The sequence below is a fragment of the Bactrocera tryoni genome, chromosome 1 (genome assembly GCF_016617805.1).
Source record: "Bactrocera tryoni isolate S06 chromosome 1, CSIRO_BtryS06_freeze2, whole genome shotgun sequence".
Classification (NCBI taxonomy): Eukaryota; Metazoa; Arthropoda; class Insecta; order Diptera; family Tephritidae; genus Bactrocera; species Bactrocera tryoni.
In genome coordinates, this window is record NC_052499.1 from 82,078,803 (window position 1) to 82,099,436 (window position 20,634).

General features: G+C 38.2%; 3 protein-coding genes across 3 annotated transcripts; 2 read left to right on the top strand and 1 right to left on the bottom strand.

Moving 5' to 3' along the window:
* Positions 1-3,720: 3,720 nt before the first annotated feature.
* Positions 3,721-4,413, bottom strand: LOC120782205. The gene has a single exon (XM_040114357.1). It carries the CDS (start codon positions 4,411-4,413, stop codon positions 3,721-3,723), a length of 693 nt encoding a protein of 230 aa, XP_039970291.1.
* A 7,460-nt stretch (positions 4,414-11,873) lies between these two features.
* Positions 11,874-12,813, top strand: LOC120780097 (mesenchyme-specific cell surface glycoprotein-like). Its single transcript, XM_040112378.1, has 2 exons — positions 11,874-11,888; positions 11,980-12,813. Exons 1-2 carry the CDS (start codon positions 11,874-11,876, stop codon positions 12,811-12,813), a joined length of 849 nt encoding a protein of 282 aa, XP_039968312.1.
* A 3,415-nt stretch (positions 12,814-16,228) lies between these two features.
* LOC120780106 (spidroin-1-like) lies at positions 16,229-17,158 on the top strand. Its single transcript, XM_040112391.1, has 2 exons — positions 16,229-16,243; positions 16,334-17,158. The coding sequence occupies exons 1-2, from the start codon at positions 16,229-16,231 to the stop codon at positions 17,156-17,158; spliced, it is 840 nt and encodes a 279-aa protein (XP_039968325.1).
* Positions 17,159-20,634: the final 3,476 nt, after the last annotated feature.

A 20,634-nucleotide genomic window follows, 5' to 3' on the forward strand; every position in this document is an offset into this window, starting at 1 on the left:
CGCTCAATGGTAACCGAATATTTTTGGCATGAATTGGATATGTTTGGTTACAACAGGATGGCGCCACAAGCCACACAGCGAATGTTACAATTGATTTATTGAAAACCAAGTTTGGTGTACGTGTTGTCTCACGAAATGGCCCAGTCAATTGGCCACCTAGGTCGAGCGATTTGACGCCGTTAGACTATTTCATGTGGGACTACGTCAAGTTTATGTTCTACGCCAACATGCTATCGACAATTGCCGAACTTCGTACGAATATCGAACGTGAAATTACAGCAGTATCGGCCGATTTATGCTTGAAAATCGTCGAAAATTGGGGTCAGCATATGGACTTCTGCAAGCGCGCCCGTATCATCGAATTGAATGATATCCCAAACCGTTTTTGATTTATTTAAAAAAAATTTTTTGCGCTCCTATTAAAAAACCCGTTATAAATAGGCATTCATATATGTATGTATTATATATGTATATAGTATAAATGTTAGCGAAGACTTAAAGTTTTCCTAAAGCTGGCATACCATATGCATATGCTCGACAACATAAGCGAGTAATGGCAAAATTATGCTTAGACCACACTGCAGCACATTGTTAGATATTAATAAACTAGCAGATTTTCAAAGAATGTGGTTTCTTAAAATTTAATTTTAGTGGCGCGTTAAGAGTTTTTCGCACAAAGCTAATAATCTGTTTATGCTCATACAATACCACGAAAATACAATGCATGAAAAGAAGAAGCAGAAATAAGCGACTATTTAAAATAATATCTCGAAAAAGTTGGCAGCGATATGAAAAGATCGGCAAACTATTAATTTGCATTGGAAATTTGAGATTTCTGTGGCGTTTGCTCAACAAAACTACATACAAATATGTGAATCCCATTTTATTTTTAGTGTGTGGATATTCCGCTGCAAATCAAAAATTGAAATAAGGCAATAAATAAGAGCGAAAAAAAGTTTCCGCCCGGTAGTCGCCGCCACTTGGCGCGGCTGGTGACGCCAATTTCGCCCACATTTTTTTCGTGAATTTTTAGTTTTTTAATTTCTGAATATCTATTATTTGGCAAAACTATTTGCTTTATTTTAGCGTGATTTTCGAAGCGAGCGAATATTTTTTTGAAATATAGTTAGAACACATAAGCGCGTCAGTATGCAAAATTCAGCAAATATTAACAGTTATACTATATTTTGCTTTGTTCACAATTTTATGCGAATGAAATTTAATGTTTTCACATAAACTCAACAATGCGGAAATTTTTGTTTAGAACACATAAAACAAATTTGGAGCGTTAGAAATATAAAGAATGGAATATTTAACCGTTAACAGGTTTTTAGCGATTTTATGACACTCCATAGTATAATGGAGCCATCAATGATGCATAATTTGAACAAAACACCTACGTTTTTCGGATATTGTGGCAAAACGCTTATCATGCAAATGTTTCACAAGCGAATTTCCTTAATAATTTATATATACATATGTATATTTGGTTAACAACATTTGTCAACAAGTCAATTAACTCCCTCACTGAGTTCAATTAACTGTTTACGGTTATTATTTTTGTATTGAAATTAATACCAATAAACCACACTTTTATTTATGTTTTTAGTTGTTTGTGTTTTAAGTTCTATGCCAAAAATAGCTTAGCTATTTTTATTAACCTCAATTATAAAACAAGTATGAAAGTTAGTTAGACAAATTGGGGCAAATTGTTGAAGTCATACATTTTTTTTCTTTTTAGGAGATACGGAAAACAAAAGGAACAAGTTTTTTCTGAGAGTCGCTCTCTCGATATTGACATATGGAACTTATCAAGAGGAAAATAATGCTCAACTACTACTGTGATCAAACTGAAAGGTTTATTTTTAATTTATACTTCGCGTGTTTTCCGAATCGGTAAATTTTTTCTGTAAGTTGCTAGTATTGTGAGTGACATCTATGCTAAATTTTTCGTCAAAATATTCATTAGTAGTTGAGATACGCGTCGTTTTGTGAGGCTCTAAAAGTGAATTCTTCGATTTTTACTATGTGTGAATTTATTGAACAAACAAGCGCGATAATGCATTATCTCATACTGCATTGGTTATTCGTGATCATTTCGCCACATTTTCTAGTAATATCGCGCCGCAAGCACCGCATTCGCCTTATTTACCATCGTGTAACTTCTGGCTATTCAGCAAATTTACATGACCACTCCGAGGACACCGTTTTGACCGTTATAAAAGCTGAATCGAAGTATGGGCATCACGACGGAGGATTTTTCCAAGAGCTGAGATGACTGGAAAATTCGTTGTCATAAGTGTATCGCAGCGGGAGGGCATTACTTTGAAGGAGATGAAATGGACAAAATTCACCTTTCAATTTGATCACAGTACAAGGTGAATTCCAAAGTTTACAGGACTTTATGAATCTAGCGCCCCCTGGTGTCGCCATCTATGTGTCGACTTGGACGTTAGAATCTGCTATCTTTATCGATTGTCCAGTGAGTTCATTGATTGGAAGTGAAGTTTTTGCGTTTTAAATGTCAATATGTTTGTGTTATCGGTGCGAAAATGAGCTTCGAACAAAGAACCAACATTAGATTTTGTTTTAAAATTGGTAAAACTTTTACCGAAACATTTCAATTGATGAAACAAGTTTCTGGCGATGATTGCCTATCCCGTAGCAGAGTGCACGAGTGGCTTCAACGTTTTCAAAGTGGTCGTGAGAACATAAGTGACGATCAGCATGTGGGCCAATCAAAATCCGTGATCACCGGAAATTCCATCGAAACTTTGCGTGAATTCATCAAAAATCAGACGAAATCATCATTGAAATTCATGGAAATGGAATTTAACATCTCCAAGACATCGATTTATCGTATTTTGACCGAACATTTGGGCTTACGAAAGGTGTGAGCACGGTTTGTTTCGCACAAATTGACTGATGACCAAAAAATGCTCAGAATACGTCTCATCGATCAACACTTCTGATCGATTATTTGACCAAAAATCACATTTTAACCCTTAACCATTCCCCGTATTCACCTAATTTGTTCTGTTGGAACGCTTCTTGTAGTAGATTGAAATTTCGATTAAGTAGTGAAACTATATTGCCTAAAGATTTCAAATGGAATATTTATAGAAATTATCTTAGAGAAAAATAAGACATTTTCGGTTTATAATCGTACTCAATACCTCTTTTCGAAATTTAAGTACTTTTCAGTCTCTAATATGAATTTCAGACTAGCACCTTTAGCATTTCTGTGTGCTTCTTATCATTTAACTCAATATGAACGTAGACGTTATTTTTCCAAATATCGAAGTTGAACATTTATCACGAACTGGAAAGAGACTCTTCAGTTAATTCATTTGATCGATTGGTGAGGCAATAAACACACAACAAACGGACCAACCACATTTCAATGCCTTCAATTCTATGTCGTATGGGTATTCAATACCTATTTCCAGAGACCAAGACTCTCACAATCAACATTTAACATAGTAAGAACCCAACGTCAAACAGTTTTCCATACCTCTCTTGTGACCAAACAGCCTTCATTATTATGAAGGGACAAAAAATTAACCAGTTCGGATAACCAAATTTATATAGTACATGATTTTTTTTTATAAAACACTTACAATTTTATTTATTGGTCTTAGAATAAAATTTAACAAACAACAATAACAAAGGTTCCTAGAAATATATCACTGCATAACAATAAACCTATTCTCACGCAAATTATTTTCGGATAATCGAGGAAGGCAAGTATGAAGCACCTGGAGCGCTTATTGGACGGGCAGCTGGTCGCGAGGCAGGAGACGAAAAGTCATGAACTGGTGCGGCGCCACCATCGTGCGATTGAGAGTTGCCACCCAATTGATCGTATTGCGATTGAATAGCACGTTGGGCATTGGCAGCATCCTCTGGTGTGCGGTACTTGACGAAGTGTACATCGGGTTTGTGACCTGTAAGGTCGTGTTGAGACTGCAATTTGTTGGCCAAATCACCCAAGTCGGCTTGTTTTTGTAGAACATAGATGGCGGTCTTCTTTTCGGCAGCAATTCTGGCAAGATTGAGGGCGGCGTTCTCCAAACCATTATTTTCGGGTCCCTTAACGAAGACAACACGTAGATTCTTCTTCAATGCAGCTTCCAGTTGTTCACTGCCGGCGGGTTCATTGAAATCATCTTCATCAGCGCTGTAAGTGTAGAACTCCTTATCGAATTCGGCAACGGGTGCGGAGTAAGAAGGTGAAACTTGTGTCGCTGCACCTCCTGGTCCACCATAACTACCCAGACCACCAAGTCCACCACTGCTGCCACCTGGTGCAAACGAGAGACCGGCGTCTGAGTGTCCTTCCGGGCGATAGTTGTAGCCCAAGTTGTCGGCACAGGCAACGGCGAATAAACAGAGGACGAAGAAGGCACGCATTTTGAAACGGTCGAAGGTGGTTTGAAACTAAATTTAATCCAATGATTGCACTGTAATGGTTGTGGTTGGAATGATTAACGTACTTGAGTAGTTTCACTTTTATATGATCGCAACATTTTTTTAAGAATGAGTTCTCAAACGCCCAAGAACAAAAGGCATTCAATTGTGTAAAAAAATGTCGAAAATGCATTCTACAATATTTCTTGGCGCCAAGAGACAAATACATATATCTATAGCTACTGCTAACGAATGATGAATACAAGGGGGAAAAAAGTATTAGAGAGCATGAATGACTCTCTGTTATACATGGAAATATGAATTTGAAAATGAAATATTAAATAATGCAAATTAATTTATTTTTTTTTTGTTAATTTTCGCAATTGTTATTTTTTGCTATAAAATTTTTGAAATTTTACTTGAACTGGTCCATAAATGGAACCGATTCCGATTTTTTTTTACTATCTATGACTATCAACTATTAGGTCCACATTAGGCAGTGTGATTGCTTGTGGAATTGGAATGTATTCATGGGTGCATAGAATAGATTATGTTAAGAGCTATATAAGTAATTTTTTTGCCAGACTTTCGAAGAATACAATTCATTTTACGGACTTATGTTGTATTTTAAGCAAATATTTCTTTTATAAGGAAAATGTTCATCGTTTTCTGTAAGAATAGTTCATTCTAGCTTAGTATGATAATATAGTCGTAATTAGGTGAACAACTACTTCAAAGTCAATACTTTGTATACGCTTTTAACATGTTGCTAAAGAGTATGATAGTTTTGTTCGCCTAACTGTTGTTTGTAACGCCTAAAACTAATTATCTGTCCGTCCATGTAAGCTGTTACTTGTGTAAATATTAAGATGTATTGATGACATTTGTAGCACATGTTCCCTGACGCCAAAAAAAAAAAGGTATTATAAATGAGCGTAGTCCCAGCCTACAAAACGTTGAAACCCTATAAACTGCCATAATTGAGCCAAAAGTTAAGATATAAAACTGTAATTTGGTACACGGGATTGCAGTATCAAGGGGTACCAGTGGTTTGACAATTTTTAAAAAGTGGAAGTGGTCACGCACTATAATAATGCATATATCACTCAAATCCATTCAACCTATATCACGCAATTTTGCAAATTATGAATCCTTTCGACATCTCCTACGACGGAGTGAAACTAGGTGAATTCGAATAATAACCACACCCCCTGCCTCGCTTCGCCCACCCTTAGGGGAAATCACATATATCAGGACATACTCGTTCAATTGCAACTAAATTCGGTAAATAACTTTATCCTGACATTTCTATGTAACCTGTCTTTGCTCCTAATACACTCTGTGCAGTGATTTCCTAATTTACAATTTGGAGATGATTTCAAAAGACAACCGGTAACCCCCTTTATTTGCTTCATAAGATCAAGATGGATATTACAAACATAGAAACATCTAACAAATTACAGATATTAATCCAAGTAAAAAATTACAATAGTTTTTTTCTAACAGATCATGCGTGAGTTTCACTACTGTTTCTCATTTTATCATGAAAGAACTTACGCCTGGACAAAGTTTACAAATCGTTCAACTTTATTACAAAAATTCACGCTCTGTAAAGAATGTGTTTCGCGCGCTGCACTCAACTTATGTTCAATATAATGGGTCTACTGAATGTACTATTCGCAACACTATTACCCATTTTGAGACACAGCATTCGTTATTGGATAATATTCGAGCGAATAGACCACGTCCAGCGCACAGTGAAAAAATAAAGCAGCTGTAGCTGAGAGTGTACACGAAGACCGCGGAGAGTCGATTCGGCACCGTTCGCAGTTACTCGGACTGATGTATGGAATGACTTTTACGTCAAGATCTTAAATAAAAAGCATACAAAATACAGCTTGCGCAAGAACTAAAGCTGCTCAACTTTCCAAAGCGACATCTCTCTATGGGCTCTTGAAAAGTTCCAATCAGATTTGAAGGTTTCGAGTAAAATTTTGTTCAATGATGAGGCATTGAGGATAGATGACAGTAACCTGTAGAAATTCAAAAGCTGTCAATTCATCCAGAAAAAACTAAGGGTTTTTATAGTTTGTGATGCGGTGAAATCAACGGTCTATGTTTTTCAAACGCATGTGAGAACGCAACCATCAATGAGGACCGTTATGACGCCATGATGCCTAAAATTGAAGCTCGTGATCTCGACAACTTGGTTTCAACAAAACGAAGTCACTTTTCACACATTGCACCAATCAATGGATTTATTGAGGTAACACTTGGGTGAGCAAATAATTTCACATTTAGGGCCGGTCAATTGGCCACCAATATCATGTCATATCATACCATTAGTTTTTTTCTGTGAGGATATGTAAAATCTAAAGTCTTCGATTCCGGCCTTAGAGAAAAACACATCGTGTCATTAGTCAGGTATCAGTCGAAATATTCAAACAAGTCATCGAAAATTGGACTCAACGTATGGGCCATTCCCATAGTGATAACGACTTGCATCTCACGATAAAAAATTTAAATGCATATACCATATGTAGTTAATGTATTCGCACACAAGTTTCATTTCTTAAATTGTCCATTCTGCTTTTTTAATATTAATTAATTGCGGAAGACATAAAAACATTTCTTTCCGGTTGAACATATGAAACTGGATCTGCACTGCAGAAATGGAACAATATCTACATATAAAACAGATAAACATGAGTATCAACATGTATATATATGTATGTACATATGTACAAGCTAACAAAATATGAAACAAATAAGCAGTCGGATTTTATTATCTAATAATTTTAATGATATCATAAACTTTTGTCTCTTCGAATAGAGTTAAGTGCAAATTATGTTCAATTAACAGTGACAGCTAATAGAATACTATAAAACCGCGACACACACACACACTCAAAAGTGTGCTTTAATGCCATAGTTGGTGAAACGTAGCAAACTACAAAGCAGAACTATGATTTTCTGCCAATCACGTTATGCAAATCGCCAAGCGTGAAAGAAGTCTCTAAAGTTGTCAAAGTCGGAAACGTCCTTGTTCTTTGTTATTTTTATTCATTTCTGTTTTTGGTTCTAGAGGAATGTTGGCCGATAATAAGAACATTAAGCCACAAATTAGAATTAATTAAGCGTTCACAGTCTTTTATGGCCGCCGCGAACAATTTTGCCTGCACCGCGGTTGCTCACCGACTGTGGCGCTGATGCATAAACACTTTTTATTTGAATTAATGACAACGAGATGACTCGTGTACGCACACACACCAGCCAATCTAACTGAACAAACAAAGTATATATACATATGTACATATGTATGTGTGTGCACCCAAAATATGTATTTACATAATTACATGTAGCTACATTAGTAGGTATTTTAAAAATTTTACACGCACGCACACACAAAAACTTATATTGGAAACCGCTGAGATCCAAAATAGTTATTTTTTGGTTTCACCGCATAAATTAATCGGTGCTGCGCTGCGTTCGCACGGCTGTGAACTGGACAATGTGCAGATTTGCATACGAAATCTTGTGCGGCGCGTTGACAATGCGGCATTCGGATCCAGCGATTGACTGGCGATATACAAAACAACAACAGCGGCGCGTCCGCTATCTGAGCGCTGGCATCAGCTCGGCTTAGATGATTTCGGCGTATTCGATTTTGGCTGCGTTTTGTTTATGGTTTTTTGCTGGTTCACCGTTTCGTTGGTGCTGCTATTAATAAACATATGTGGCTTCTGCTGCAGCATCTTATTTTAAACTTGACCTCTGTGCTGACGCTGCGCGTCCAAGACCTTGAAAATTCAGCTAGTTTTAGTTTCGATTTCGTTGTTTACATTTCGGGTATTTCGTTTGCATATGGCATTGCTGATCCAGTTTGGCGTGTTTAAGTTTGGACTAATGAAATTTGTATTTGCCCACATACCGTACATATGTATGTACATATGGAGCTTAGGTAAGATTTGTAAGTATGCATAAATCATTACAGAATTCTTTCTGAACATATATGTACATAGATACATTTGTAATTAGGTATAGAAATTGTAAATGTATGTATGTTCAAAGAAATTCCTATTAAATTTTGATTTTTCATGGTACAGTAGAGGCCCGCTAATCCGGACATGGCCTAATCCGGATTCCACTGTAATCCGGACAGTGTTAAAAAACTCAACATTTCTATTATGTCCCTTGTAATCCGGACCGACATTCTCTATCCGTATTCTCTAATCCAGATTAAATGTTTATTATTCACTACATTCGCTTTTGTGCTTTATTGGTTTAAGCTTTTTTTGTTTTTTTTTGGAACATGTGTATTATTTGTTATAATAAACAAACAGAAATTTATAAATATTTTTTCATAATACATAGTTCTGATATGTCTTTGGTAATCCGGATTTCCTTATATTCCGGATAGGGGCCGGTTTTAATTGATCCGGATTAGCGGGCCTCTACTGTACTAAGTTCCTAACGGCCGAGAAATGCTGCTGTACTTTGGCTAAGAAAAGCATAATTTCTCTAAAAAATGTGATAAAAAAACTTTTGACCATCTTGTTTGGGGTATAATCAAGCAGTTTACACCCCTTCAACAATTTCAGTAAAAAGGCCTTGTAACATTTTCTTAGTCAATCACTTATCTTACGTCACTGTCAATAAGATAGATGCATTATTTTTAGTCATCATCAAGAACTTGGTTTCACAATGTGTAGCTTCTTGACGAGAAAGGGACTTGAGCAAATTTTCTGATCAATATCTCAAAAACTGTAAAACTAGTTAACATATATACAGATTGGCAGACATGGCTAAATCGATTTAGCTCATCACGCTAATCAATTAACGGATGATCCAAACGAGGTTCTCTACTTTTTTAAAGAAACCCCACACAAACTTAAAATTTAATGGAGAACGTGTATTACTATTCGAAACAACATTCTTCGACATTTCTTTTTAGAAGATTATCTTATTCAAATGTTGACCACGCCTTCATCTCAGATGGTCCATCCGTTGATTCTAATTTTCTCTGACTCCCTCGAGCCTTTCGACTGGTAACTGGCGAATGACATGCGTTATGGTTTGTTTCAAGGCCTCAATCGAAATGGGTTTGTCCGCATAGATATTACACTATACATATCCCCGCAGGAAAAAGGTTTAATGGTGTGATATCACACGATCTTGGTAGCAAATCGACCAGCCCAAAACGTTAAATTATCTGCTCACCGCAGTAATATTTTAATAAATACATTAATTCATGCAATGTATAGGAAATGGAGCCGTTTGGTTGAAATCAAATGTCGCCGAGATCGCGAGCTTCAATTTTAGGCGTCAAATAGTCGGTTATCTCGGCACGATAACGGTCGTCGTTGACGTTTACGGTCTACCGGCATCATTTTTGAAGAAATATGGACCGATAATTTCTCCAGCCCACAAATCACACCAAAATATTGTTTTTTTTCTAAATGAAATGGCAGCTCTTGATCTCTTCGTCCCAAATGGGTAAATTTTGCTTCTTAACATACCAATTGAGCCACAAATGGGACTCATTGCAGAACGAAATTTGGCTTGAAAATGTCGAATCTTCTTGGACCTTTCAAGAGCCCGCAGAGCGAAGCGATGTCACTTGGGAAGGTCGAGTGACTTCAGTTTTTCTTTATAGGGTCTCCGACGGTTTCCCCTGCCTATTACAAAATTCGGGGTAAACTTAAAGTACCCTGTTCAGAGTATAAAAATTAACAAGGAGTGTCATAGAACTATGACTTCGAACAAAATCAAACTACAATCACTAAAGCAGGGCCAAATGAAAGAAATGTTGCTCCCTGGAGAAAGCAATGATAGTTCGCGGTAGGCGCTATCACAGATATTTTCTTCTTATTTATTCACATAGACAACGCTTGCGCGGTTATAGCCGAGTTTACAACAGGTCGCCAGTCGTTCTTCCTTTTCGCTGCTTGGCGCCAATTGGAGATTCCAAGTACAGCCGGGTCCTTCTTCACCTGGTCTTTCTAACGGAGTGGAGGTCTTCCCTTTCCTCTGCTTTCCCCAACGGGTACTGTGTCGAATACTTTCAGAGCTGGAGGGTTTTACCCATTCGGACGACAAGACCTAGACATCGTATATCACATACAGCTCAGCGCTCTATCAGCACCAAGATACGCAGACGAAATTATCCACAACTTCGAAGTTATGACTGCCAACAGTGAAGTTGGAGCCAAGGAGTCGCCTTGTGTTCTAACTAGTCTTAGACCGTCGGCTGGTTGAAAGAATACGAGGTTAAAGATGATATGATGATCAGATATACGGCCAAGACAAATTTGTAAAGGGTTCAAGGCCCTTAAAATACAATTATAGGAGTTACTTTTTGGCTTCACAAAGATTTGAACTTAACAATCCAGGTTAGATTCCCTGTTTGAGATTCCCTAATAACACTTTTAGATAAATACACCACAAGGTGTCTAAATTCCGGCTTAAAACATACTAAAAATGGTTTAAAGTCTTGAATATGAAAACTAACTTGTACTTCATAATAATCTACTTCAGAAATATACATCACCAGCACACACAAAGCCGAGCGTTTGTTTTAATTTTGGATACTATGACGCATCTTAAGCAAGTTTGTATGCCCGTGTTCAAGGATTTTACACAAGTTGCTTTTATCTTCGCTAAGTATGCCAAAATATGAATTGCTGTCGAATTCCAAACACTGGTTTTTCTTTCCTAAGTCTTATAGCTACTATATAGTAGCATGACGCAGCAGGTTACTTGGAATTTCCCAAAATAAACACCACATACTTATACACTATTGTTTGTTATAATCTGATAACACCATCTGTCGACTGCAACTGGATGCTCCGATCGCAACTGTTTTTTTTCTGTTTTTTAATCAGTTTTGCATATCTTCGCGTCGTTTTACCTGTCTGTGACACCAAGAAACTTGACATTTTATCTGCTACTCAAAATCTTCCATGTCGGATTGGCCACCTGTGGCGATGACTTGACCGGCGCCGACTTTGACACGCCGATGATGATTGTGACTAGGTAATGACTAATTTAATTAAGACTTTAATCTGCAACAAAAAAATGTTGTAAAGGGTTGATTGTGCAGAGATTGACGACGTCTTTTTTTTTACTGGCGGGTCAGATTTGCATTTGCATAGACGATGTCATAACTTTGATAAAACACAAGACTTTACTACTGTGATGGTCAACCCACAGCGGCGAGACAAACTCATACATATGTTTGGCGCATAGCTCTTTGTTGTGCGCTCGCATTTGCACTGTTCTGCATATATCGAAGTTGTGGGAGAGAAACTACTCTGAGCCTATTGAATTTTTATTTGAGCAAACGTTAAAAAATATTAACCGTTAATATTTGAACTATAATCTCATCAATTTAGTATAAAAGCACGTTCGAAACTTTAGTTATATCAGAAACAAAACATTCGTTAAAGCAAAAGAACTTCAAGATGCGTGCATTCTTTGTAAGTTGTCAAAGTGCTGACTTTAATACAATTTTGTGTGCCACGATCTACATTTCCGGAGTATGATAAACAATCATGTTTTATTTTCTAGGTGTTGTGTTTGGCTACTGTGGCTTATGCCGATAAATTGGGCTACAACTATCGCCCAGTAGGACACTCTGACTCCGGACTGTCCTTTGCACCAGGTGGCTCCTCAGGACTCGGTGGTCTCGGCGGTAGTGGCGGTTTAGGAGGCAGCGGTGGTCTCGGTGGATTGGGTGGATTAGGTAGCGGTGGCAGCCTTGGTGGACTAGGAGGCAGTGGTGGTCTTGGAGGAAGTGGTAGCGGTCTTGGTGGACTCGGTGGTTCAAGTGGCGGTTTGGGTGGTCTTGGCGGTTCAGGTGATATCGGTAACTCCGGCAGCGTAGGACCATCATACTCAGCTCCCGCAGCTCCCGCTGAATTCAATAAGGAATTCTTCTCCTACACTGCTCCCGAAGAAGAATTCAATGATGCTGATGCCGGTCAAGATATTGCCAACTCACTGAAAAAGAACCTCCGTGTTATCTTCATCAAGGGACCCGAAAACCGTGGACTCGAAAACGCTGCCCTCCAATTGGCTAAACATGCTGCTGAAGACCAAACCGCCATCTATGTTTTGCAGAAACAAAGCGATATCGGAGATTTGGCTAAGAAACTCAACTCTATCAACAGCCAGAGCGCACACAAACCCGAAGTACACTTCGTCAAATACCGCACACCTGAAGATGCTGCCAACGCTCAACGTGCTATCCAATCCCAATACGACCAATTGGGCGGTCCTTCGCAATCGCACGATGGTGGTGCCGCACCAGTGCACAACTTCGCATCGCAAGCTCCAGTTCAAGCACCCGAAGTGCATGCTCCCCGCAACTCCTACTTGCCCTCTTCCATCATCCGTGTTTAAGATGGATTATTAATCGGAGGACTGAACCTTTGCCTCACTGAAGAACTGATTTGTTAAATTTATCACAAGAAATATGTAGAAATATTTCGAGATTGTTGTTGAACCATGCTAGTTATTGTTATTGTTAACGATTATATTAAAATATTTACAAAAGAGTTTTGCAATGTTTTACTGTTCAGAATGAGCTATTCTTTTGAGTTTCGAAAATTCGTATGAGTTTTCTAAGGACTTAGCTTTAGTTTGGAAAAGCGGAACAGTCAAATGGAATGTGCAAAAATGTTATTTCATCCTCAATATGATTTCTAATTAGTAACCGTTCAGTTCAGTTCGAGGAACAAGAAAAAATCCAACGAAGCCAAATCTGTGAATACGGTGGTTGATCGATGGAATTCATTGCGTTTTCGCCTTTAAATTCGGTCACAATCGTGGATCGATGCGATGGTGCATTATTATTGTTTAAAATTCATGAATTGTTCTTCCACAATTTTGGCCGTTTTCGACGTATGTTCTCATGCAAACGCCTCAGTACGGCCAGATCGAACTTCTTACTGACCGTCTGTTCCTCCGGAACAAATTTATAATGCACCAAACCACGAATCTCGAACAAAAACAATGAGATTCACCACGATTTTTGAGGGACTTTAGCTTTTTTTTTTTGGTTTCGGCTCCATGGTTCCCTCCATTCCGATGATTGTTGACTTATTTGCATGTCTAACTCATAAACCCATGTCTCATGGGTAGATGATGCTTTCCATGAGTGACCTGTACAGTACTCTTTTTGAAAAAAATTCAGCTTTGTCGGGACGAGTCAAGCAAGAACGCGTTTCTTACCCAAAACTCGAATTCTCTTGCTATCTCTCTAACACTTGCCTATCGTCCAAAACGAAGTATGTCTTTAACGATCTCTCGGCCGTCTTTGAAGGCTTTGTACAACTCGTAGGCTTGTGTTTTCGATAAAACTGAATCACAGTAAGCTTTTTCAACATTCGCTATGGTTTTGCACACAAATTCGTTCTTCGATATTTTCGACTTAAGCAGCTGCTGTAAAAAAACTTGTAGACGGATCGCACTTATATTTGGCATAGTTGTTAATGACAGTCTTATCAACTCAGCAAAGTACAATTTTTACGCGCGGAATTTAATTACAATTTCCTGGTGATTTTATCACAATGAAGAATAACATTGTATGTGATGACTCTGTGCTTAAGAAGCAATGAAGAAATAGAGGACAGAGGAAAGTGCTAATATTTTAACCAAATATTATTTACTAACCTTCTCTTAAGTTCTCGGATGCATATCTGTTTAGTAGGTAAACGTTTTGTATGATACTTCATATTACTAAAACATATATTACAAGTACAATATCACAAGTACGTATCACAATCTATATTGGTCGAGTATCAACATGTTGAAAAAAATTCGCCCAATGCATAAATAATATTTATATGGATATGTGATTTATTTTTTAAGAAAGATATTTTATTTATTAACCTCTATACATTGAAAAGGAGACCCACAAATTGACCAATCTTTGTCGGCACAGGCTGATTCGCAAATAAGCCCTCATTAGAAACACACAATTTCTAAGAAACCTTTATACTCTAATAGTTTAATGTTCTGTCAATGTGTAAAAATTTAGCTTATTTCCATGGGCACTCTTAAAAAAGCACATACATTATGATAGCTTAGAATAAAGGAGAATTTCGTGACCTAAAAAAAAATTACTTCATCAAATGTTTTATCATTTTTAGGGTATAGGGCTAAAATCGGCCGCAACCGAACATTTGATACTCTTGCAACTTGCAAGAATCAAAGGCGAGGAAAATTGATTTTTTTCGAATTACATTTGATAGATAGTATACCGATATTTTCGGTAAAAAGTTCTCAGTAGGAACTGGAACAGTTGTAGTCCGATTTTGACAAATTCTAGTCGTAAAGCGATACACTTGAATTGATTGGGGCTTGGTTCGTATTCCGCAAAGTGAAAGTATCAGTAGTAGGTAATTAAAAACTGTGTTGAATGGGAAGTAGGCGTGGTTGCAGTTCGATTGCGCTCACTTTCAGTATGTAATATCGCATCCCTAACATAATGTTATGTACCGAATTTGGTTTGAAACCGGCTCCTATAAAAACATCTCGGGTGTAAAAGTTAATGTATCTGACACAATTATTATTTCTTTAAAGCGATTCCTTGTACCAAAGAACAGTTTCGTATCTTATTGGGGTTCTTAGTCGTGACACTTTATGCGTTTTCGACTAAATGCGTTTTGGAGTCGTGGCAATGTTTTGATTCCGCTCATCTGCAATAGGAACCCTCTTGAGTGCTACGGAACATGTGTACAAATTTTCATCTAGATAATTCAATTTTACCCAATTTATCGCTTGCACAGACTAACGAATAGACAGCCGGACGAACCATTAGACAGACAGCATTAGATTACAACTCAGCTCATCATCCTTGTCATTAAAAAAATCTAAAATTCACAAAGTGGCAGTTTGGATAGTTTTTCAGATGCTTGAACTGTCCTACTATTTGAAATATCGATTATAGTAAGCTATTTTTAAAGATTTAATCGATTCAAATAAGATTGAATTCTTCTAATTTCCTTTAGGTGTGCCCTGTGAACTTCACACGAACCTTGCAGCTGTTGCTCTAATCAACATCCAGGTCAAAAGTACCGAACTCGTAATCTAAAACAAGAAATATTGAAGAAAGTTCGTAGAATATATTTACTTTAAGGACTTATTTGTGAGTTTCGAAATAAATCATATCAATCCCTATAACTTTATGTTTCCTCTTTCCGCGTAAATATAACCATATTTCATGTATCCAAATGTACCATATGTACACATACTACTTGTATATATGTATGTACATACGTTCTGCCTTAAATGCTTGAATTCTTGCGTTTGCTTTTGCTGCAATAGCGAAGCTTGTAAAGCGATCGCCACTAATTATATTAAGTCTTTAATCTTAATACTAAAACTATCGACTACGTCGTTCGCTGAGCACCGTTTCGGATTTGAATTTGCATAAATGATTTCATAATTTAGCTGAAACGCAGGAACTAGAGAAGTGTGGTATAATATTATGTGTGAATATTGTGATGGTCAACTAGAGATGACGCAGCAGACGCATTGATATGGTTCGCAAAATAGCTATTGATTTTCTGTAGATGAACTTTTTGCCGCTTCCTCTCAATTACAAGGTCTTGCATTTGCTCATTATGTTGGTAAGAGATTTCATTGTGCTTTAAGTAGAAGATGCTAACGCAAACATACACATTTAACTGTATTTTTGATGACTTATAGTTTTTGATTTTGAGTCATAATCACAACGGTGTAGTATATATAGCACGTTTCACAATTGATCAAATCAGAAACAAAACATTCTTCAAAGCAAAAGAACTTCAAGATGCGTGCATTCTTTGTAAGTTGCCGAAGTGCGGACTTTAATTCAAGATCTGTGCCAAGATCTACATTTCCGGAGTATGATAAACAATCATGTTTTATTTTCTAGGTGTTGTGTTTGGCTACTGTGGCTTATGCCGATAAATTGGGCTACAACTATCGCCCAGTAGGACACTCTGACTCCGGACTGTCCTTTGCACCAGGTGGCTCCTCAGGACTCGGTGGTCTCGGCGGCAGTGGCGGATTAGGAGGCAGTGGTGGTCTCGGTGGATTGGGTGGATTAGGTAGCGGTGGCAGCCTTGGTGGACTGGGCGGCTCAAGTGGCGGCTTGGGTGGTCTTGGTGGACTCGGTGGTTCAAGTGGCGGTTTGGGTGGTCTTGGCGGTTCAGGTGATATCGGTAACTCCGGCAGCGTAGGACCATCATACTCAGCTCCCGCAGCTCCCGCTGAATTCAATAAGGAATTCTTCTCCTACACCGCTCCCGAAGAAGAATTCAATGATGCTGATGCCGGTCAAGATATTGCCAGCTCACTGAAGAAGAACCTCCGTGTTATCTTCATCAAAGGACCCGAAAACAAGGGACTCGAAAATGCTGCCCTCCAATTGGCTAAACATGCTGCTGAAGACCAAACCGCCATCTATGTTTTGCAGAAACAAAGCGATATCGGAGACTTGGCTAAGAAACTCAACTCTATCAACAGCCAAAGCGCACACAAACCCGAAGTACACTTCGTCAAATACCGCACACCTGAGGATGCTGCCAACGCTCAACGTGCTATCCAATCCCAATACGACCAATTGGGCGGTCCCTCTCAATCGCACGATGGTGGTGCCGCACCAGTGCACAACTTCGCATCCCAAGCTCCAGTTCAAGCACCCGAAGTGCATGCTCCCCGCAACTCCTACTTGCCCTCTTCCATCATCCGTGTTTAAGATGGATTATTGATCGGAGAACTGAACCTTTGCCTCACTGAAGAACTGATTTGTTAAATTTATCACAAGAAATATGTAGAAATGTTTCGAAATTGTTGTTGAACCATGCTAGTTATTGTTATTGTTAACGATTATATTAAAATATTTACAAAAGAATTTGAATTCACGAGTTTTCGTTTGTATTACTCTTCGTGCGAGACAGAAATTGTTATATTTCGCACGCAGAAATGAGTTATTCATACTTATATCCACGGTCTTGGTAGTAATAAGAATACTTTTTCAAGATCCTAGCTCCGCATTTCATATTAGCAAAGCTTCTAAGGCTTTTAGTTCAGAAACGTTAGAAGTTCAAGCATAAAATAACATTCTTTCCACATTTTTTTTGGTCCAGAGAAAAAAATATTAAGTCATGAGAGATCGGTTATGGAAAGGGCGATCCCTTTTTGGTATTTTTTTATTGTAACTAAAGACTAGATTTATTAAGTGCCACAATCAGCTTGACCTTCCACAACACCTGCCAAAGCACTCCTAAAATTCCAACACTAATATCTCAAAAGAATTTTTATGGACTTAGTTTTTTTCCGTTTTGTTTTTATTATTCGCAGTTTAGTGGCGTCGATGGCAACTAAATAAAAATTCAACCCATAGCCTGAACAAATCGTTTTTGTTACCAATAAAGTCGCTGTGTGGGCAACGCGTCAAGTGTAAATTGTTTTTTAATTTTTCACCTAAGCCTCAGCGGCTTCTCTTTAAGTCGGGCGAGAAAAAAAAAAACAAGTCTGCCGCAAGAGCATGTAAGGTATGCCAGTTTTTAGTTAAGGTGCAGACACCATTAATATAATTATAAATTCATAATCGCTCGTAGATATTTAATAAAACGATGATATAAAGGCCATAATTCCATAATGTTCACATTTACATTCGGCATTATTTAAATGAAGCAGTCATTATGTCAAAAGCGCAACAATCGTTTTTGTTTTTTTTTTTTGTAGAAAATATGCATTACTATAGTATACTACTTTAAGAGGCTCTAGTAATATTCTATACCCAACGCTCATGCCAATGTGGTAGGGTATTTGAAACTAGTAGTGTGGTCAATGTGAACGGAACTGCTTTGTTGATTCAAGATTTCATATTCAACGTCATCTTCACAATGGAACAGTCCAGGCGTCTCTCATAGACTTCGGACTGCTCGTATTATATTGCGGTATTACAATACATATGTACATATCTGTTATTAGAAATGGAATAAGGCGCTAGTATTAAAAAAAAGTAATAATGGAAAAGTCCAGAAAACTTGTTAGAACTAATTTTCAACCAAATTTGTCAAGTTTTCCTGAAGCTTCTCATATTCTAAAGACTGTTCGCAATGTATTGAAGAGCATGTCATTTAAAAATACCTTAGTATTAGATAGTTGAAAAAGTCTTTTCGTATTTTTAATCAAACTTTTTTTATGTATATTTATAACGAACTTGAATCAAATATGTACCATTTTGGTCGACCACATTTTGCCATTTTACTGTTAGAGACATTATTCCATCAGTGTACAAATTTTCTGTTTTCTCGGCGAAAAACTGCGACAAGTAGTTTTCACAGGTTTCAATTGAAGCCAACTTTACTCCATTAAAGGAATTCTACATTGACCGAAACAAATGGTAGTCCAATGGCGCAAGGTCAGAGCTATATGGTGGATGCATCAAAACTTCAAAGCCAAGCTCTCCCAGTTTTTGCTGCGTCGTCAAAGATGTTTGTGGTCTAGCGGTGTCCTCATGGAAGACGATTGCTTGCTTCAATCTTAATACTTGTTGACAGTCAAGCGTAGAATCTACCAGGCTGGAGCAGCTCATATTCGATAACTCTTTTCCAATACCACCACACACTCAGCATAACATTTCGATGCGCCAATATTGGCTTTGCGAACATTTGTTGAGCTTCACCACGCTTGGACCAAAATCTTTTTCGCACATTATTGTTGTATTTGATGCACGCTTTGTCTTCTGTTACCATTCGCTTCAGAAATAGTTTGATTTCATTTCGTTTCAACAAAGAATCGCAGATGTTAATTCGGTCCTTTAAATTTTTCACAGACAATTCATGTGGTACCCAAACCTTGAGCTTCTTTTTGTAGCCAGCCTTCTTTAAATGGTTCAAAACAGTTTGATAATGAATGTTGAATTCCTTAGCTATATCAGGGCTACATATTTATGCGACGGTCTTAGTTTATATTTTCCTTAATTTGATAGACTTTTTCAACGTTACATCTTTCACATCGAAATTTGCAGAACCGAAGCGAACGAACCATGCACGAACTAATACAGCATCGTCTCCGTAAAATTCACACCGACATCTATTGACAAAACACTTCTCCGACTTCTTCTTCTTCTTAATTGGCGTAGACACCGCTTACGCGATTATAGCCGAGTTAACAACAGCGCGCCAGTCGTTTCTTCTTTTCGCTACGTGGCGCCAATTGGATATTCCAAACGAAGCCAGGTCCTTCTCCACTTGGTCCTTCCAACGGAGTGGAGGTCTTCCTCTTCCTCTGCTTCCCCCGGCGGGTACTGCGTCGAATACTTTCAGAGCTGTAGTGTTTTCGTCCATCCGGACAACATGACCTAGCCAGCGTAGCCGCTGTCTTTTAATTCGCTGAACTATGTCGATGTCGTCGTATATCTCGTACAGCTCATCGTTCCATCGAATGCGGTATTCGCCATGGCTAACGCGCAAAGGACCATAAATCTTTTCGCAGAACTTTTTCTCTCGAAAACTCGCAACGTCGACTCATCCGTTGTTGACATCGTCCAGGACTCTGCACCATATAGCAGGACGGGAATTATGAGTGACTTATAGAGTTTGGTTTTTGTTTGTCGAGGGAGAACTTTGCTTCCCAATTACCTACTCAGTCCGAAGTAGCACCTGTTGGCAAGAGTTATATTGGGTTGGCTTTCTAAGCTGACATTGTTGGTGGTGCTTACGCTGGTTCCAAGATAGACGAAATTATCTACAACTTCAAAGTTATGACTGTCAACAGTGACGTGAGTGCCAAATCGCGAGCGCGACGACTGTTTGTTTGATGACAGGAGATATTTCGTCTTGCCCTCGTTCACTGCTGCCGACCCATTTGTTTTGCTTCCTTGTCCAGTCTGGAGAAAGCAGAACTAACGGCGCGGTGGTGCTAAGGCCGATGATATCAATATCATCGGCATACGCCAGCAGCTGTCACTTCTCCGACTACCCATTAAAATTCTCAACAAATAATATTTTGTACGTTGGGTATAACAATATGAGAGAGCGCAGCGTGAGGTCAATATTGATTTCTTTTCTTGCTGATACGAGTAGGGTCGAAGTATTTTGATCTCCCGCTGCTTCCTTTGCCAGTTACACGCTTTTCATGCTTATCGATTATTTTTTGTGTTTTTATAAAATATTATAATACTAATGGAGGCTATAGCAGCATTGTGACTTGACATTAACG